General features: G+C 47.5%; 1 protein-coding gene across 1 annotated transcript; it reads left to right on the top strand.

The window, feature by feature from the left end:
- Positions 1 to 18,126: 18,126 nt before the first annotated feature.
- On the top strand, positions 18,127 to 21,540 carry LOC127342222 (uncharacterized). The gene is made up of 4 exons (XM_051368177.2): positions 18,127 to 18,567; positions 18,672 to 18,739; positions 19,384 to 19,499; positions 20,808 to 21,540. Exons 1-4 carry the CDS (start codon positions 18,372 to 18,374, stop codon positions 21,358 to 21,360), a joined length of 933 nt encoding a protein of 310 aa, XP_051224137.1. The 5' UTR covers positions 18,127 to 18,371; the 3' UTR covers positions 21,361 to 21,540.
- The last annotated feature ends 455 nt before the right edge of the window (positions 21,541 to 21,995 follow it).

Genomic DNA, 21,995 nt, shown 5'->3' with positions numbered 1-21,995 from the left:
TTGGTTTCGGCGTGGTCCGTCCTCGGGTTGTAGCTCCAATTGGTTCTGCTGGGGGGACCCGCTCGATATGGAGGAAGATTGATAAGATTGGCGCGGTCGCTGTTCTTCACATAGAAGAAAGTCCCTTGCCAGGCGCGGCAGGACTCGAGGCCGGAAAATTTAAGAAAAGTGCTCCCTTGGCGGGAGCCAACAATGCAAGAGCCGCACTCCACCGGCGGCTTGGGCTTAGGGATTTCCTTGCCCTGGACGGAGTTAATCCGCAAGTTGAAGAAGCGGGCAAACGTCTCACGAGTGGGACGAATGCCGATATAGGCCTCCATGAAGGTGGCATAACAAGAGAGGTAGAAGATGGCATTGCCAGGAAGGTGGTGAGGTTGGAGTTCGTAAAAATTTAGAAACTCCCGGAAAAAAGGGGAGGCAGGAAGGCCGAAGCCACGCTCAAAGTGAGCAAGAAAAACAACATATTCATCGTCTTCGGGATCCGGTTCGATCTCGTCATCAGGAATCCGGCAGGTAACTCCTTCCGGAATCCTCCGAGACCGGTACAACCAATCGATCTCAAACTCAGTAACAGTGGAGCCCATCCAGGCTCCACGGGTGATCGGGGAAGGCTCCTCGCCGGAAGATTGGCTGGAGCTGCTAGAGGCTTGGCCAGAGCTACTTGCTTCTTGGCTACCGGAAGCTTGGCTAAAGCTACCGGATTCTAAGTGGCCGCCGGATTCTTGGAGGCTACCGGATTCCTGCTGATTGCCGGAATCGGTCTCCATCGGATCTGAAGCCGTGGATTCACCGGGAGAGGGTCTACGGCGCTTGAGAGAAAGGGAAGAAGAAGATGCGGAGGAAGATTCCTCGTCAGACATTGCAAGGGTAGGCGAAAAAACAGGAATCCCAGACTTGAACCCCGCGTGAAGATCTACGAGTAAGAAGAAAACCAAAGAAAAAGAGGAAATAAGAACACCAAAGACCCAAGATCTGAAAAGCAAGCAGAGGGCGAGTGAAGCGAGATTGGTACCAACCTTAAGCGGCGCAGTCGCTGAGGGAAGTGTTTGCTGGCGGCGGAGCGGACCTGCAGTCGCCGGCGAGCACCGTCGACGGCGAGGCGGAGAAGCTCGCGAAGAAGCGCAAATGCGGCGGGCGCGATGAAGTTGCTGCCGAAGATCTCCGCACAGCGAAGTCCGGCGGAAGCACGACGTGAGTTCGCCGGGTGCCGGAGCTTGAACGAGCGACGGCGGACGGAGAGCGGCGGTGGCGCAAAGGCGTGGAGCTCTGTGCGCGAAGGATGAGAATGCGAAGAAGATGAAGAAGAAGGGGCGGTTGTGTTTATAAAGGAGAGAGAAAGTGGGCAGGGAACCGCTGGGCCGCGGCGGTTCGCCTCGCGGCCCGCGACGGTTCGCACCTTGGGCCGCCACGTGGCGAAGGGATACACGCGAGAAAATGGACGCCACACGGAGGCGCACACGGGATCCCGAAGAGGTAGTGGGATCCGCAGCGGTGCATTAAATAGGCGCGCGGGAGTCGAAGCGATGTGACAACGGACACTGGCGCGTCAGACACAGTGCGCATGTCTCTGTCAGGCGCGGGGCCCGAAATATTCTCGACTTCGCCGAGGAAGGAGTAAAGACACATGATACCGGAAAAGAGAGATGCCGGAGCGAGCCTTGCAAAGAGAAGAGAAAGAACAAGGGTAAAGGTGCCGGAACTAAGCTCAAGACATGAGTGATTAAACCGGTATCTTAAAGAGATGAAAACCTGGCATGGTCTGTAGGATAGAATCCTCCAGGCTATACCAGCTTCGGGGACTAATGTTGGGGGGATAACCCCCGGTATGCCAAAGGCATGCCAAACCGGATGGTTTGAGCCATCAAGATACCGGTTTAATGTTCTTACCGGAAGCCTAGTAGGAATCCGGGAAAGCAAAGCTAAGCCGGTATCCCCAAAGGGGTATGCCGGAACCCGGTAGAGAAGATACCGGGAAGGAGGGCCTGTCGGCAGGACTGGTCAAAGATTCTCTTCAGAGCAAGAAGACAAGGATGAGCTAAGCAAAGCGACTTTATTCAGAGCCCTGGCGCCAAAGAGAGAGGTGACGGAGAAAGAAGCCGGAGGACGTCAGCCTCCCTGATTAAAGAAGACCCCGGTGTCATCTATGATTAAAGTAGCTTTGTACAGTAACTCTGTAAAGTAGTTTGTCCAGTCAAAGATGCCATTAGGGTTTCTTGCTCTGTAAGCCACCCTCTCCCCTATATAAGGAGAGGGGGCAGCCCTCCTTGCGGGCACGATGAAATAGAGGTAGACAGAACTTGTAACCATGCTGTGATCAATGAAGCTAGCGATCTAGTAAAGAGTTCTTCCTCTTGTCTCTCTTCTTGTATACCGGTCTCTGGCTGTGTTCTTGAGGAAAGCATCCGGAAGTTCTTCCCATCTAAATGCAAACCCTCCCCCGAATCCTCTTGCGTCCATTCGGCCCCAATCTAAGCCATCCTATGGCATCTGCTCGTTCACCACGACGACACATACGTGTTTCATTGGCTAAAGACTCCTTGTGTTGTTACCGCGAGAACATCACCATTAAGCTACTGCCTGCTCGATCGAGTGGCTTCTTTGGATTGTACTGTCTTTTCCCTCATCCCCGCAGGAGCACGGGGTAGAGCGGTTTCGTATTTACTCGTGCGTTGCTACGGAAACCAGGACATATATAAATGTGATTTGATTTTTTTAGTCACCATAATGACACATCTGACTTTTAGTTTTGAATACCCCACGCAAACCTTCTAAGAACAAACATGTGTTCTTTGTCACTTTTTATCTTTTTCTGGTACACGTTTTTTTTATATTTCACACTATTATGCTTTTACTACTTCAATAGGTTTTCCTTTATGGGAGAATCAGTGTAGTCTAGGAATCCACAGTAAAGAGGATATAATCTATAAGAAGCACAAATGCAGAGCTTAATTACAGTTGGCTCACTATTCTTGTAAATTAATTCTCTCGGTTTTCTCTGGTCAAATAGATAGGATTTTCTGTTGAAGGGTCAAATTATTTTCTTAGGCGTGCACCAGCAGATAAGCAAATCAAAATTTTACCATGCATAACTGGCCTGCAGTACCAAAAAATCACTCCAACTCACTCAACACAATAAGAACAGATCAAATCGCTACGGCGTGGTATCTCCTTGTCAATCAAAAAGAACATATCGAGCGATATGCTTGATGAGCAACTCAAACCAACAAAAAATACAATAAAAAAATAAGTAACAAAGATTACATCTATATTCCGCAACCTCATGGCCATCGTAAAACACCTTGAATGTTTCGCATGAATGAATGTCCACCATTGAGAATATACGTCAACTTTCCAGGCCTCAATTTCATCCTTACCATCGATAACCTTCCCCAGGTCATACCATAGTTTTTCTAGGCTCTTATTGTAAACATAACATGATTTTACCTGGTGTGTCAATCTTAAATCCTGATTCTTTCCTGCTAATTGGATGAAGTGAAACCAGGTAGTCTAGCAAACACCAATGCAAAGGTGAATTAGCATAGACACACTGGTCAATCATAAGTACAAGAATAGCATCTCAGCGATCGGGCATAACCTTTGGCCACGATCGATTTACCACGGCCAAAAGCATGGCTAGATACTTAAACCTGAGCGAGTGGAACGTGCCGTGCATCGTGTGCTTGCGGACACATCTGACGGAGTTCAGCTGCAGGAACGACTCGAGAGATACCACTACGCGCCCCTCGATCAGAAGGAGCTTTCTGTCCACTACGCGCCCCTCCATCACGTGCACCTGTGCCCTCAAGTTATCCGGAGTCGTATCTTATTTGGGATGCATGTTGGCAAGACTCGATCATCTGGGATGCTCATCCATGGAAACCAGTGGTGGCCGGCGAACGGCAGCCAGATGTAACAACAGCTTGAACGCATACGTGTTTCATTGGCTAAAGACTCCTTGTGTTGTTACCGCGAGAACATCACCAATAAGATACTGCCTGCTCGATCGAGTGGCTTCTTTGGATTGTACTGTCTTTTCCCTCATCCCCGCAGGAGCACAGGGTAGGGCGGTTTCGTATTTACTCGTGCGTTGCTACGGAAACCAGGACATATATAAATGTGATTTGATTTTTTTAGTCACCATAATGACACATCTGACTTTTAGTTTTGAATACCCCACGCAAACCTTCTAAGAACAAACATGTGTTCTTTGTCACTTTTTATCTTTTTCTGGTACACATTTTTTTTTATATTTCACACTATTATGATTTTACTACTTCAATAGGTTTTCCTTTATGGGAGAATCAGTGTAGTCTAGGAATCCACAGTAAAGAGGATATAATCTATAAGAAGCACAAATGCACAGTGTAAGAGTTTAGGAACCACACATTGTGGTGTCTTGTATTGATCTATATATAGGGGGAATACAAGACAGAGTCCTTGTCACATACGACACGGCCACATACAAGATTACACATATACAACCGTATCTCTATACAAATACATATACGGTTTATATTCTAACACCCTCCCTCAGTCGAAAATGGGCGTCCTACGAATGTTGAGACTGTCCCGAAAATCCAAAAAGAGAGGAGATGGTAATCCTTTAGTGAAGATGTCCGCAAACTGTGAAGAACTCGGCACATGAAGTACCCTAACATCGCCTGTAGTGACTCGATCTCGCACGAAATGAAGATCAATCTCCACATGCTTGGTGCGCTGATGGTGCACTGGATTCTGTGTCATGTAGACTGAACTAACATTATCACAGAACACAATAGTTGCACCCGAGACTGGTCGATGAAGCTCCTGAAGAAGCTGGCGAAGCCAACAAGTCTCTGCCACCACATTTGCAACCGCCCGGTATTCAGCCTCAGCAATAGAATGAGACACTGTGTGTTGTCGCTTGGCAGACCATGACACGAGATTTGAGCCAAGGAACACGCAGTATCCAGACGTAGATCGTCGAGTGTCAGGACATCCTGCCCAATCAGCATCTGAATAGGCCGTCAGTTTACTGGAACTTCGGCGAAACAAGGTCAGTCCATAGTCTGTGGTGCCGCGGATGTAGCGAAGAACACGCTTGACAAGAAGCAGGTGATTTGTTCGAGGATCATGCATGTGTAAACAGATTTGCTGCACCGCATAGGAGATGTCTGGCTGGGTGAATGTCAAGTATTGGAGACCTCCTGCAAGACTCCGATACTCTGTAGGATCTGCCACTGGTTCACTTGATTTGGCTGATAACTTGGAGGCGGTATCAACTGGTGTGGTGATGGACTTGCAATGCAACATGCCAGCACGCTCAAGAAGCTCCAACGCATACTTCTCTTGGGAGAGAAACAGACAATCCTTGCTGCGCTTGACGGAGACGCCGAGAAAGTAATGAAGATCTCCCATATCTGTCATACGAAACTCTGACTGAAGCGAGGCAATTAAGCTAGCCAGTAGAGCTGAGGAGGAAGCCGTCAATACTATGTCGTCCACATAGAGCAAAAGATATGCTGTGTCTGGTCCACGCCGATAAATGAACAGGCTACTGTCGGACTTGGAGCCAATGAACCCAAGAGATGTGATGTAGGTGGCAAACCGCTGAAACCATGCCCGAGGTGCTTGCTTTAATCCGTATAAGGACTTGTTGAGACGACACACTTTGTCAGGGAAGTTGGGATCAACAAACCCTGACGGCTGGCGAGCATAGACTGTTTCCACTAGAGTGCCAATGAGAAAAGCATTCTTGACATCGAGCTGATGTATGGGCCAGTTGCTAGACAGGGCAATAGACAACACTGTACGGATGGTGGCTGGTTTCACAACCGGGCTGAAGGTTTCATCGAAGTTAATCCCTTCACGTTGGGTGAATCCTCGCAGAACCCAACGAGCTTTGTATCGATCCAAAGAACCATCAGACTTGAGCTTGTGACGATAGATCCACTTGCCTGTGACAATGTTTGCATTGCGAGGAGGATCAACAAGCTCCCAAGTGTTATTCGAGAGCAGAGCACCGTACTCATCAGTCATAGCTGAGCACCAGTTAGGATCCTTGAGTGCAGCACGATATGTCTTCGGAATGGGAGATAAACCTTCGACGTGAAGATCAAAAATCTTCTTGGGCTGCACAACCCCTGATTTGGCGCGAGTGACCATGGTATGAGAGGGCGGTGGCGGTGGTGCACGCGGTCGTCGAACCGGTGCAGGAGCAGCAAGCTCGGGCGGTGAGATTGCAGCGGAGGGTGCTGCCGCGGCAGAAAAGCCAGGCGCGGCAGGCTGCCCGGCAGCAGACGGCCGATCCGCCGTAGGTGATGACGCAGCAGGCTCGTCTGCCGTGGCAGAGAAGCGAGGCGCGACAGGCTGCCCGGAAGCAGACGGCCGATCCGCCGCAAGGGGCGCGGCAGGAGGCTCAGCTGGAGCGACCGTGGCAGGCACGGTATACGGTGTCGGCACCATCGTTTGCTCAGGGACCTGCAAAAACTCATAGGTATGCGAGGAAGGAGTAGACGACGGAGAGGACACAGTGTTAGCGAAGGGAAAGCTCGTCTCGTCGAAAACAACGTGACGAGATATGATGATCTTCTGGGTAGACCTGTCGAGGCAGCGATAGCCTAGATGATGCAACGGATATCCGAGAAACACACAAGGCACGGAGCGAGGAGCAAGTTTATGCAGTGCAACAGCCGAGGTGTTGGGGTAACACAGACATCCGAAAACCCTAAGACCAGCATAGGAGGGGTCCTTACCAAGAAGGGCGCGGAAAGGAACGCGCCCCGCAATGGCTTTGGATGGAAGCCGATTATGGAGAAGAACGGCTGTATGAAGGGCTTCGACCCAGAAGCGAGGTGGCATGCTAGCTTGTATGAGGAGAGTGCGCGTAATGTCGTTAAGTGTGCGAATAATCCTTTCTGCTTTACCGTTTTGTTGAGACGTATATGGACATGAAAAGCGGAGTGCTATTCCATGATTTTTGGCAAACGTGTGAAGGAGAGAATTATCGAACTCACGACCATTGTCGCATTGTATAGCTTGCAGGCATGCTTGAAACTGGGTGTGAGCCAAGGAACGCAGGGACGCTAAGTGTGAGAAAACTTTAGACTTTGCTCGAAGAGGATAGACCCAGGCATACTGAGTGAAATCATCAAGACAAACAAGGTAGTACTTAAACCCAGAAATACTCTCAACAGGAGACGTCCACAAATCACAGTGTATTATTTGAAAAGGGGCGACAGTTACACGATTGGTGGAGGAAAAAGGAAGACGAACATGACGACCTAACTGACAGGCATTGCACAAGCTAGTCTTATCTTTATTCTTTTCCCTAGGTATAACTGAAGAGCGAACTAAGGAGTCCATGACAGGCCGGCCTGGATGTCCGAGTCGACGGTGCCACAGTGCAGAATCGGCAACGAGGAAGGCAGTGGGTGGACTGGTGGAAGAAGCTTGCACCGGGTAGAGAGCTCCGAAGCTATTGCATCTGAGAATCTCGGTCCTGGTACGCAGATCCTTCACAGAGAAACCAATAGGGTCAAATTCAACGGAGACAAGATTATCAGTAGTGAATTGACGCATGGACAGAAGGTTTTTGACAATGTGAGGAGCTACTAAGACATTGCGAAGGTAAAGTGGACGGGTGGAGGAGGAAAGGGGACGTGCGTGGCCGGTAGCAGTGATCGGAAGAGAGGAACCATTACCGACAATAACCGCACGAGAAGAAGGTGAAGGGGGAGACACGGAAGTGAGCATACCGGGGTCGGACGCGAAGTGGGAGGATGCGCCAGTATCCATCACCCATTCACGAGGGGGAGCTTGCAGTCCCATGGTCTGGAACTGATTGAGCAGAGCCTGCTGGTCCCAGGAGGCCGTCGAGTGTGCCGGAGGTGGAGGCGCAACGATGGGAGCGGTGTTGCCGTAGCCGTGGGGCAATGGTGGAGTGCCATAGCCGTAGGAGGGAACCGCACCATATGGGATGTGCGCGTAGTAGGCATGAGAGGGCGGCGCGGGGCGGGGCACGTAGTGTTGCCGACCGAGCAAGCCAGCCTAGCCGTAGGGCCACACCTGAAAGGCGCCGTTCCAGGGGAGCTGCATTGGCGTCCAAGATAGGGCGGCTGGGGCCGGGGCCGTGGCGGGCGCGACCTCTTTTTCCTGCGTCTCCTTGTCCTGTTTCTTCTTCTTCTTCTTTCCCTTGCCGTCACCCTTGCCAGGGTTAGGGTTTGGGTTGGGCGTGGCGGAGTAGAGAGCCGTGTCACCAGAGCGGGATCGACGGTTCTTCTTCTTCATGTCCTGAAGCTCAAGAAGATATCGGCATTTGTCGAAGTTCATCCCGGGCATGAGGGAGATGAGATCGGCAGCCGGGTCGTATTGCTCGGGGAGGCCGTTGAGACACTGGATGACGAGCTTGGCGTCGTCGACCGGAGCGCCTAGATCAGTAAGGCCATCAGAAAGGCTCTTAACCTTGGTCAAGTAGTCCTTCATCGTCAGCTCGCCCATGTCAAGCCCGTCGAGCTCGGTGGAGAGATGAAGCTGGCGGTTGATCTTGTGGTCGGTGAAGAGGCTGTTGATGCTGGTCCAGAGCTCGACGGCTATATGATCATCGCCCGGCTTCATGACGGCGTCGAGGAGGCCAAGGGAGACGGACCCGTAGAGCCACGAGACGACCGTGGCGTCAAGCAGAGTCCACTCCGGCGTCGGATCGGACGGAGCAGCCGTGTTGATGTGATCCAGCAGGGCGTACTTGCGAAGGGTGGCGCGGAAGAACGTGCGCCATTGGCGGTGAACGCCAGTGTCGAGGGCGAGCTCGACGGGAACATGCCCCTTGATGGAGGAGAGGCCGACGGCTTGAGCGTGCAAGGAGGAGATGGAGAAGAAACCCGCGCTGGAGTGCGCGGGGTTGGCGATGGCAAGCTTGCTAGAGGCCTCGCGTTCCTGCTTCTCCTTGAGCTCCCGCGCAGCGCGCTCGCTGTCGTCGCCCATGGCTGCCAAGAAGGGATCTAGGGTTTAGGAGGTGGGTGGCTCGCAGAGGTGGCGGCGGAAGAGGAGGGCGACGCGGTCCGGGTTAGGGTTTTGCGTCTGATACCATGTAAGAGTTTAGGAAGCACACATTGTGGTGTCTTGTATTGATCTATATATAGGGGGAATACAAGACAGAGTCCTTTTCACATACGACACAGACACATACAAGATTACACATATACAACCGTATCTCTATACAAATACATATACGGTTTATATTCCAACACAGAGCTTAATTACAGTTGGCTCACTATTCTTGTAAATTAATTCTCTCGGTTTTCTCTGGTCAAATAGATAGGATTTTCTGTTGAAGGGTCAAATTATTTTCTTAGGCGTGCATCAGCAGATAAGCAAATCAAAATTTTACCATGCATAACTGGCCTGCAGTACCAAAAAAATCACTCCAACTCACTCAACACAATAAGAACAGATCAAATCTTTACGGCGTGGTATCTCCTTGTCAATCAAAAAGAACATATCGAGCGATATGCTTAATGAGCAACTCAAACCAACAAAAAATACAATAAAAAAACAAGTAACAAAGATTACATCTATATTCCGCAACCTCATGGCCATCGTAAAACACCTTGAATGTTTCGCATGAATGAATGTCCACCATTGAGAATATACGTCAACTTTCCAGGCCTCAATTTCATCCTTACCATCGATAACCTTCCCCAGGTCATATCATAGTTTTTCTAGGCTCTTATTGTAAACATAACATGATTTTGCCTGGTGTGTCAGTCTTGAATCCTGATTCTTTCCTGCTAATTGGATGAAGTGAAACCAGGTAGTCTAGCGAACACCAATGCAAAGGTGAATTAGCACAGACACACTGGTCAATCATTCGTACAAGAATAGCATCTCAGCGATCGGGCATAACCTTTGGCCACGATCGATTTACCACGGCCAAAAGCATGGCTAGATACTTAAACCTGAGCGAGCGGAACGTGTCGTGCATAGTGTGCTAGCGGACACATCTGACGGTGTTCAGCTGCAGGAACGACTCGAGGGATACCACTACGCGCCCCTCGATCAGAAGGAGCTTTCTGTCCACTACGCGCCCCTCCATCACGTGCACCTGTGCCCTCAAGTCATCCGGAGTCGTAACTTATTTGGGATGCACGTTGGCAAGACTCGATCATCTGGGATGCTCATCCATGGAAACCAGTGGTGGCCTGCGTGCGGCGGCCAGATGTAACAACAGCTTGAACGCATACGTGTTTCATTGGCTAAAGACTCCTTGTGTTGTTACCGCGAGAACATCACCACTAAGCTACTGCCTGCTCGATCGAGTGGCTTCTTTGGATTGTACTATCTTTTCCCTCATCCCCACAGGAGCAAAGGTTAGGGCGGTTTCGTATTTACTCGTGCGTTGCTACGGAAACCAGGACATATATAAATGTGATTTGATTTTTTTAGTCACCATAATGACACATCTGACTTTTAGTTTTGAATACCCCACGCAAACCTTCTAAGAACAAACATGTGTTCTTTGTCACTTTTTATCTTTTTCACTTATGTGTCTCCTTATCAACACGTATTGGTACACGTTTTTTTTATATTTCACACTATTATGCTTTTACTACTTCAATAGGTTTTCCTTTATGGGAGAATCAGTGTTGTCTACGAATCCACAGTAAAGAGGATATAATCTATAAGAAGCACAAATGCAGAGCTTAATTACAGTTGGCTCACTATTCTTGTAAATTAATTCTCTCGGTTTTCTCTGGTCAAATAGATAGGATTTTCTGTTGAAGGGTCAAATTATTTTCTTAGGCGTGCACCAGCAGATAAGCATATCAAAATTTTACCATGCATAACTGGCATGCAGTACCAAAAAAATCACTCCAACTCACTCAACACAGTAAGAACAGATCAAATCGCTACGGCGTGGTATCTCCTTGTCAATCAAAAAGAACATATCCAGCGATATGCTTGATGAGCAACTCAAACTAAGAAAAAATACAATAAAAAAACAAGTAACAATGATTACATCTATATTCCGCAACTCTTGGCCATTGTAAAACACCTTGAATGTTTCGCATGAATGAATGTCCACCATTGAGAATACACGTCAACTTTCCAGGCCTCAATTTCATCCTTACCATCGATAACCTTCCCCAGGTCATACCATAGTTTTCCTAGGCTCTTATTGTAAACATAACATGATTTTGCCTATGTGTCAGTCTTAAATCCTGATTCTTTCCTGCTAATTGGATGAAGTGAAACCAGGTAGTCTAGCAAACACCAATGCAAAGGTGAATTAGCACAAACACACTGGTCAATCATATGTACAAGAATAGCATCTCAGCGATCGGGCATAACCATTGGCCACGATCGATTTACCACAGCCAAAAGCATGGCTAGATACTTAAACCTGAGCGAGCAGAACGTGCCGTGCATCGTGTGCTAGCGGACACATCTGACGGTGTTCAGCTGCAGGAACGACTCGAGGGATACCACTACGCGCCCCTCGATCAGAAGGAGCTTTCTGTCCACTACGCGCCCCTCCATCACGTGCACCTAAAGTCATCCGGAGTCGTATCTTATTTGGGATGCACGTTGGCAAGACTCGATCATCTGGGATGCCCATCCATTGAAACCAGTGGTGGCCGGCGAGCGGCGGCCAGATGTAACAACAACTTGAATGCATACGTGTTCCATTGGCTGAAGACTCCTTGTGTTGTTACCGCGAGAACATCACCATTAAGCTACTGCCTGCTCGATCGAGTGGCTTCTTTGGATTGTACCATTTTTTCCCTCATCCCCGCAGGAGCACAGGGTAGGGCGGAGCTAGGTTGGCTGGCGGTTAAAATCAAGGCGGCCGGCGACCTGGCATGAGTCAGGTGACGGCGGAGCGGAGGTTGAACGACGCGTAATCGGGAGTCCATGGTCGGGCAGGGTCGGGGTGCCGAGATCGTGAGGCCTGGTACGTGCGTCGCCGACGTATTCGATCTCGTTTCACCGATCTCACGCTTATATAGGAAAAAACTGGCGGCGGGAGTTAGGAAACTGGCAGCTAGAAATCCTGAACCCGATCGACCCGGAGTCTCATGTCAACGAGCGATAATACCGTGAGAAGTTGTCTTGGGCAACGGATGACGGACGAACCAAAACAAACACGGACCAAACCACGGAAACACTTCATACTTTATTATTCGAAATCCCTCCCTGGCAATCGCTCGCTCGAGCGATCGGTTTCTGTCGGCACGGAGCGCTCGCGCGAAAGCGCGACTCAATTCCCTTTGTATCACGTAGTGTTTTAATTGCGTTCACACGTGTTCACACTAACAACTTGTATTACTACTTTGCAAGTTGTATGCAGCCAAGAGCGTTCACACTGCATGCATGCACATGCAAAGAGCATCTTATGGATTTGCATTTAATGAGCCAACTTTTCAGCACTCTTTAATAAATTGTTGCATGTATACACATAGCATCTCACTCTTTTTCTTCAGCACGAAGCAGACTCCCAATTCTCTTTTTGCAATTCCCTTTTGGGTTTTTTTTCGTACGGTAATTCATATTTAATGGGGTCCTTTTGCAATTCCCTTTTTTGGCCCAGTGGTTTTTAAGGGAAAAAATAACGGGTGGGAAGATCCACTTGCAACTCAAATGAACTACCACTTGCTACTCAAATTAAGTACTGTTTTAAGTTGTAAGCTAACAAAAGTTGCTAAAAAAATTCTTAATGAAAATTACTTTTTAGGGTTGCTAGGTATTTATATTTACCGTTGATAAATAACGGGGCACCGGGTTGATAATTTGTAAAAAAAAAAGAGTCGCTACATATTTTAAATTAAATTAAATTTTCAGGGTTGATATTTATTTATATTTACCATTGATAAATAGCGGGTCACCGGGTTGATAGCTTCTAAACTAAAAGAGAGTCGCTAAAATATTCTAAATGAAATAATTTTTAGGGTTATTATTTATTTTATATTTATGGTTGATAAATAACGAGGCATCAGGTTGATAGCTTCTAAAATAAAAAAATGTTCGCTAAAATATTCTAAATGGAATACTTTTTAGGGTTGGTAGTTATTTATAATTACTATTGATAAACGGGGCACCGGGTTGATAACTTGTAAACTAAAAAGAGTCACCAAAATATTCAAAATAAAATTTGATTTTTACGGTTGGTAGTTATTTATATTTACTGTTGATAAATAACAGGACACCGGGTTGATAGCTTCTAAACAAAAAAAATCGCTAAACTGTTTGAAATAAAATCAACTTTGGGGTTGATAATTTTATACATTTACCGTTGATCACTCAAGTACAGAGGGGTTGATTATTCAGATAGAGAGGGTTGATAACTTTTAGCCCGAAAAAAAGTTTCTCGAAACATATCAACATGGGTGCTAGTTTTGAAGATCTCGTCGAAACGGATTTATTTGTGAAAGCGAATCTTAATTTGGAGTTGTCGTTTCAAAGTTAAAACGTTTTGAATTTACAAATTTGGAAAAGATTCCGCTGACATCAGCATATTCGTCTATTTGTGCATGCATGCAGAACTTTCCCTCAATAGCCTACACCAGGTTGATAATTTTATACATTCACCGTTGATCACTCAAGTACGGAGGGGTTGATTATTCAGATAGAGAGGGTTGATAACTTTTAGCCGAAAAAAAAGTTTCTCGAAACATATCAACATGGGTGCTAGTTTTGAACATCTCGTCGAGACGGAATTATTGGTGAAAGCGAATCTTAATTTGAAGTTGTCGTTTGAAAGTTAAAACATTTTTTATTTTCAAATTTGGAAAAGATTTCGCTGACATCAGCGGATTCGTCTTTTTGTGCATGCATGCAGAACTTTCCCTCAATAGCATGCACCAGATTGATAATTTTATACATTCACCGTTGATCACTCAAGTACGGAGGGGTTGATTATTCAGATAGAGAGGGTTGATAACTTTTAGCCCGAAAAAAAGTTTCTCGAAATATATCAACATGTGTGCTAGTTTTGAAGATCTCATCGAGACGAAATTATTGGTGAAAGCAAATCTTAATTTGAAGTTGTCGTTTGAAAGATAAAACATTTTGAATTTTCAAATTTGGAAAAGATTCCGCTGACATCAGCGGATTCGTCTTTTTGTGCATGCATGCAGAACTTTCCCTCAATAGCTTGCACCAGGTTGATAATTTTATACATTCACCGTTGATCACTCAAGTACGGAGGGGTTGATTATTCAGATAGAGAGGGTTGATAACTTTTAGCCCGAAAAAAAGTTTCTCGAAATATATCAACATGTGTGCTAGTTTTGAAGATCTCGTCGAGACGGAATTATTGGTGAAAGCGAATCTTAATTTGAAGTTGTCGTTTGAAAGATAAAACATTTTGAATTTTCAAATTTGGAAAAGATTCCGCTGACATCAGCGGATTCGTCTTTTTGTGCATGCATGCAGAACTTTCCCTCAATAGCATGCACCAGGTTGATAATTTTATACATTCACCGTTGATCACTCAAGTACGGAGGAGTTGATTATTCAGATAGAGAGGGTTGATAACTTTTAGTCCGAAAAAAAGTTTCTCGAAATATATCAACATGTGTGCTAGTTTTGAAGATCTCGTCGAGACGGAATTATTGGTGAAAGCGAATCTTAATTTGAAGTTGTCGTTTGAAAGATAAAACATTTTGAATTTTCAAATTTGGAAAAGATTCCGCTGACATCAGCGGATTCGTCTTTTTGTGCATGCATGCAGAACTTTCTCTCAATAGCTTGCACCAGGTTGATAATTTTATACATTCACCGTTGATCACTCAAGTACGGAGAGGTTGATTATTCAGATAGAGAGGGTTGATAACTTTTAGCCCGAAAAAAAGTTTCTCAAATCATATCAACATGGGTGCTAGTTTTGAAGATCTCGTCGAGACGGTTTTTTTGATGAAAGCGGATCTTAATTTGGAATTATCGTTTAAAAGTTAAAACGTTTTGAATTTTCAAATTTGGAAAAGATTTTGCTGACATCAGCGAATCTGTCATCTAGCGCTTGCATGCAGAACTTTCCCTATATAATATATTTCGTCAGAACTTTTTTGCCAAAAAAGGAATTTTTCCATAAATAATAATTTCGAATGTTACTAAAAATAGAAATTTCTGGTCGGATGTGACCGCTCGAGCGATCGTGCGCCAGCTAGGGAAGCACTTTATTATTAGGTATAGATAGATAGAGCGAGCAAGAAGTTTTGAGTATAAAATAGAGATTATCTAGCTAATCAAACTACCAAGCAAGCATACTACTGGATCAACATGTCGTGATGTGAGATCGCTAGCTGAAACAGGCAACCATGCTGCTGGATCGTTGGACTACTTCTTAGCTAGCAGGTGAATCTATCGACTGAAATCAAAGGAACATGCCAGCTGGGCTACTGCATAGGTACTGAACAAGTATGGGAAAGGATGGACTTGATGCTACCTGCCACACGACGGAGACGAGAAGAACGACGCGCAGCCGGTGGACGCGGATCTTGCAGAGGAAGGCGGGATGAAGCGGCCGGACGTGGAGACGCGTCTAGCGGCCGAAGCAGAACTTGGCCGTGAGGCGTGGGGTTGCAGGAGGCGGCGAGTTGAGGACCCTCCCGCGTGGTGTTTATTTGTCTGACGAAACTGAATAAGGAGCAGCGACGGTGGCATGAGACGCCGCAGTCGAGCACGGGTATGGTGGTTGGGGTTGATCCAGGTCAAGAAGGAGGTTGGGGAAACACGCGCCGTGACAAGGGCACGAGGAACGGACGGAACTTGCACCGGAGGACCACCGGGGAAGGGCCAGCGATGAGCATCTGCAATGAAATACGGCGGTCAACGCCGGCGGCATGAACGAGAGGGAGGAGAAGAACAAGGAGATGTGTGGGAGGAAGCGGAGGTTACCACGAAGCCGGGAACGAGGTCGACGGCGTCAGAGGATGGCCGAAGCGGTGGCGACGGCGAGTCTGGTGGAAGCTTACGGTGGTGTTTCTCTGAACATTAACTGAATTTCGGTCTCTTCTTCTCTGCTTCGTGGGAGAGGGGAAAGAACAGAGGAGGGAAGCAGTGGCGGCGCGATACGGGGAGGTGGACTAGGGTTTGCTGGGTCTTGGTGAAGGAAAGGTAAAGAGGGAAAAGGAGCAGCTGGCCTGGGTGATTGGCGACAGCGTGCGTGACCATGTGAGGGAGATGACAAGGAAAGAGGTGGTTTTGCTTGGCAACATAAACGATCAGACATGTAGATGGGCCGCTGGTTGCTGCTTCTCTTCTGCTCTCTTTTCCTTTCACTTATTTCTTTTTCTCACGGATTGTTCCAGGAAGCAAAGATAAACCAGAGAAGGATTTTTAATCAAGTTTGAAAATCTCTAGAGAGGCTATCTGAAAAATGTAAATAACATTTTAAAATATTTACTTCCAATTTAGTTGGATTGATTTTTTTTTCTTTAATTTGAAAAAGAAAGGGAGAGGGAGGTTTATTAAATAAAACCATATGAGAAGGGAAAACCAAATAATTTTTATTTAAAATAATTTTATTTGATAAAATCTGGTGGATGATATGATGCATGATGCATGATGATGCACACAAAAAAAACAACAAACAATTCTAATTAGGGGTGCTACCCTGGGCCGTTACAGCGGCGCTACGGTGGAGCTTGTGGCGGCTAGGGTTTAGGTGGAGGAGTGGATGAGGAAGAAGAGCGTGCGCCCTCTTTATATAGGCCGGAGGCTGGCGACGGCCGTGGGACACGTGGTGTCGCCATTACCTGCGTTACCGGAGGTGGGCGGAGGCTGCTCGGCAAGCGAGGCATCACCATTAACATGGCGCAAACTGCCGAAGCGACGCAGCGGCGCCAGTCACTGACGCGCCTGAGAAGACGCATCGACGCAGGGTCGCTGCCAGGCGGGCTCGACGAAACGTCCGCTAGACGCGAGCATGCACTTTGCGCATCCGCGCAACATCCGCAGAGATGCATCCGAGACGCATATTTGGCCAGGTTTACGTCGACGCGGACGGTCCGATCACTTTGCGTTTGCCCCGCTGGAGCTGGTACCCGACGCATTTTACGGCCTGGCGGACGCAAATGGTCGCTCAGCGGACATTTGCGTCGCCCCATTGGAGAGCTGACGTTTGCGTCGCCCCTTGGAGATACGCACTGACCCATCTGGTCCGCATACGTCCGTTTGGATAAAAGTCCAAAAATCTATTCATTATTGTCCGGATCGACCAAAGCTGGCCCAAATCTAGGAAGCTTTTGTGTGGCCACGGACACATGCGCGTGTCCCCGCGTGTCCTTGTCTATCCGTGTGTGTCCGAATGAACCCCAACTGCAGCCACAAAGCCCAACCATCCATGTGCCTTCTCTCTCCTCCTTCTCTCTCTCCTCTATATCTCCGGCCACGAGCTCCCCTCCGCCGATCCCTCCGACCACGAGCCCCCATCCGCGCCGCCCCTCTCCTTCCTTTCTGTCGCTGCCCGTGCCAGTCGACCGAGGAGCACACGGCCGCCGCGGCCACGGAGCCCGGCCCGGGCGCGTACGCCTGCGGCGAGGGGACGCGCCAGGGAAGAAAGGAGCCCGACCCCGCTGCCCCACTCCCCCGTGGCCTCCCTGTGCCTCGCTTTCCGCGAAGCCCGGCCCCGCTGCCCCCGACGCTGTCGGCCGCGTGAAGATCTACAACTTCTTCTTCAAGCTGCTCTCGCGCCACCGCCTCCAGTCACTCGCCACCGCCACCGCCGAAAACTTGGACGCCTTCGGGGTCTCCTGCCGCGCCGACGAGGCCACGGCACCCACCAACCCGGCCTTCTCCGCGGCCGACGGCGTCGCGTCCAAGGACCTCCACATCGACCCCAACTCCGCTGCCCTCGTCGCCGCCCGCTGCCGCCCCAGGCCGCGATGCCCCCGCCGCCGCCCCGCGCCATGCCTGCCGCCCGTGGCTGGCCCACCCCTCACCTCCCCTATCGCCGGCAAGAACCAGGTCGCCGTGCGGCGTCCTCGCAGTTGCTCGGCCGCCTGAGTCACATCAAGGTGCTCCCGTGGCCGTCCTCGCAAAATCGCAGCTTCTCCGGCCGCTGGAACTAGTATATTTGGGTCTTCCACACGTTGGTAAATACTAAACACGGACGTCCGCAGGCCACGCGTGTCTGACGGAAGACCTAAACGGATGAAAAGTGTGTCCATTTAGGTTAGTGCGTTGGAGATGCCCTTAGATCCCGTGCAGGACCCTGCAGTGCAGATCCGCTCCGATCCGTCAAGGGAAGGGAAGGGAAAGGGAAGGGAAGGCCGGCACCGCACCGCACCGCCGCTCGCTCTCGCCCCCCGTCCCTCCTCCTTACCGCTTCGATCCCATTCACGCCTGCTTCAAATCTTGTCTCCCGCACCGCTCGCGCGCGCGCGCTTTTCATGCACCTTCCCCCCATCCCCATGGCTGCCCACACCCAGGTGTTTCCCCCGGTCCAGCAGCAGCAGCAGCAGCAGCTTGCGGTGGCGCCGGCGCCGCTGCCGCCAGTTCAGCCTAAGCCGACGAGGGCGTCGCTGTCGTACGAGGAGATCTCCAAGCTCTTCTCCCTCCCCATCGCCGAGGCCGCCTCCATCCTAGGTAACCACGCCCACCCCGTCTCCACTTCTAGACCTTCCTCAATTCCCCGCCTCCATCTTAGGTGACCTTGGTTTTGGCCGCTCAATCGCTCATCTTCTCCGCAGGCGTCTGCACCAGCGTACTCAAGAGGATTTGCCGCACACACGGGATCGTCAGGTGGCCGTATCGGAAGGTGAAAATCATCATAAGTACTTGCTTACCTACTCTTCTCCGGTGTATAAATAGCAAAATATCATACTTCATAGTTTGATTCCGATTTAAATAGCAAAATAGACCCTCAGGGAAGCAGCTTCTTTATAAAGGAGAGACAACCATGAGCGCTCCCTGCGGAGTCCAGGGCTCGAACACGGGCGGCCTGGGCATGTACTCACGGACCTAGCCAACCGAGCGAACCACAATTCTCAGAGTTATACATATTTATATTTTATATGGTAATATCAGTATAGATATTGGCACACATGAATGCGTTCACGTGCTTTATTTATTACGTTAAAAACATGCATTGTTTTCTCATCTTTCAGTTTTGGAAGGGTGTGGTATTAAAATATCACCAATTCAAATAGATTCCGAAAATTATTAATATTAGCTGAGAATAACTCAAACGACAAAGGCTTTCTGTTTACATTAGGATTCCACTGCTGTAACAAAACTCAAGTAGTTGGTAAGAGGTGACTGTGTTGCTCCATACAGCCTTTGCAACATTTATTCATAGCATGTCCTTTTTTAATGTTATAAAACATCTCATAGTTCTGGTTTCCTTGCAACTCCTTTAAAATCGCATAATTTATATTGTTACTTGAACATTTGTGCTTGTAGATTGTTTCGGGGAAGGCTGGTGACTCTGCTGAAAGAGAGAAAGCCAAGGAACTTCTTGAGTTGTCAAAAATTGCAAAACAAAAGGCTATAATAAACTCTTCTGGCTCATCAACGACGTGAGTACCTTTCCGTTGATATTCTCCATGTATAAGAACTTCTTCTCTTTCCTGTAACAGTAAATCCCTCTGAAGGTTAACCAGGCTCATGCATTTGACAGTCACTGAATGTTAACTAACTAGGAACATACAACCACTTGCTAGTGCTGTTCTCAAGAACTAATACAATTCAGTGAGGTATTTTTTTGTGACAGTTTGCCTGAAGTGGAAAGTTTTTCAATATCTTACAGTTGCATATTGGTGTCTTATTTGAGACATGACAAGTCCAATTTGCTAGATTAGGGTGAAGGAAGAATACTTAGGTTAGAGCTTTTTATATGGGCTCTATTATTATGTATGTGGGGAGGTTATTATCTGCCACGGTAAATACGGATCTTGTATTACCAGAGCAAAACAGTACTAAGTTATAGTGCATTCGCTATTTGTCGTGCACTAATTTATCAAAGAAGTGTTGGATTTGATGCAGTGCATCATTTTCTATTATGAAGAGGAATAACTAATGTTACAACAGAATTTATTAGGTTACTGAAGGTTCCTGCTCCTGACCCTGTACAACATAGAATGGTCTCTGACTTTAGTTGTCCAGTGAGAAAATATTGGAACTATTTTTATTATTTATTTTGAAGGAACTGTTGATGAGGCAAATAATCCTTTTTGTGAACTGTATCTATCTGTACTCTAAAGGGACAACTCCCTGTCTGCTATACTTGTAAATACCTGTGCGTTGCTATGGCTCTTCCTTATATCTGCATGTTGCTTTGGAAAAAAAAGAATGCTTCTTTTGTTCCTGATTGTTTCCTTGTTTCCAAACTTTCTTGATTGCTTCTTTTCTTCCCAAGCAGAAACCGAATCACAACTTTTACGTTTTCCCCTTGCAATGTCAGTCGAAATTTCCTTTTTTGCCTTTATTTCCGTGGGGAGATCTAATGCCTTTCTTTGGGCGGATGGATGAATGGCATGGGACAGGTTTGATCTAACGGTACGTAATATGTTACTGGTTGAGGGTTCAACTACCCATCTGCTCTCTTAGGGCTTGGGATTATGGGAGTGGTGGCCTGGTTTGGTATCGTCTCTGTTTAAACCATTGTTCTACAGGACTATTTACATTCAAAGCTTTTCATACATCGTTGTACATTTCTGAGGTTTTTGAATGTTATTAATCCTCTCCATTTCCATGTTCATGGTACAATGCAGGGTCTTACAATTTCTCATAACCTTTCATGAACCAAATGATAATTTCTTCATGCTGTTGTACTGAAGAAACAACTTGCAGCAATTGTCTGATCCTTAATTTCGTCATATTGATAGGTCATCGGTGGCCTTCCAAGGAGTGCCAAAATCTCAACAGGGCAGTGCAAGTGCAAAAGCAGGACAAGTACCAGGTAGACAAAATGCACCAAATGGATCACAAAGCTTGTTCCCGGTTAGCCAACCCAAAGACATCCCCACCTATATGGACGATTTCAAGTATGGATTCCCCTCATCTGGCCTGTCTTCTGAAACTCTGAAATGGTGGGGGACTGACAGTCACACAGAGACTGCTGCAGCGAAAGATGATGTCCGGGAAGCCCCTGAATCAACAAATGAGGCATCAAAAGGTATGACCGATGATGAGTTAGACTGGGGAGCAGATGAACCCGAAGCTGATGCCGATGCTGATGCCGATGGAGTGGCTACAACCAATCCATCGGCGCAGCTCTGCTCCCTTAGGAGAAAAGCAGCAGGTGATGGGCGCAGGCTATTGAATGGCGACACTGGCAGGGTTGAGCAATTGTGCAGACTGAATAAGAGGCAGAAGATTATTCTGGCCCAGGTGTTTGGAGCTTCACTGCCAGAACAGTGGAGGAGCAAGCTAGCCTGAATTTTTTGCTTGCTGTTGTACAATGTGTAACTCTAGTGAGTGTAGTAACCGATATGGTTTGTCCCCTTCTTGATGTAGCTTACATTTATCAATTTGTGAGAACTGACAAAAATATGCCGAAGAATGGTAGAAGCTCTACTTGACTTGATATAGTTTATGTTGTCATGGAAATTCAACTCAGCTTCCGAGCTCATATGCATTTGCATGAACAGTAAATTCAAAGTAAATAGTAAAAAAATCGAAATTATTTTGGCAACAAATATGCTCGAGTGTTCTACTTAGGCGCATATTTTCGTGATAAAATGACATTCTCGATGCTCTGTGCAAAACAAAAACAAATGCAGTGCTCTAAATTTGCTTTAAAATGGTCTTTTTAGAGCATCGTTTTTTTGCACAGATTTCTTCATGAAACTTTGCACGCACAGAGCTCTCAAGTATATCTCCACAATTTCACTTACAGCTACTTCGGTGCTGCAGGCCGAGGCCTACTTCTTCTAGCAGCAAATTTTGCACAGCACCTTTGGTTCCAGCTATTCTGGTAGCACCTCTTTTGATCATCACAAGATCTTATATATTCGCAAGCTGTGTGAACTTCAAAGAGCATTTCAAAACTAGGCTAGCTTCTAGGATACAAG

Source organism: Lolium perenne, chromosome 3 (genome assembly GCF_019359855.2).
Source record: "Lolium perenne isolate Kyuss_39 chromosome 3, Kyuss_2.0, whole genome shotgun sequence".
Taxonomy (NCBI): domain Eukaryota; kingdom Viridiplantae; phylum Streptophyta; class Magnoliopsida; order Poales; family Poaceae; genus Lolium; species Lolium perenne.
The sequence above is the reverse complement of the archived record's forward strand: the minus strand, read 5'-3'. Positions and strand labels throughout refer to the sequence as shown.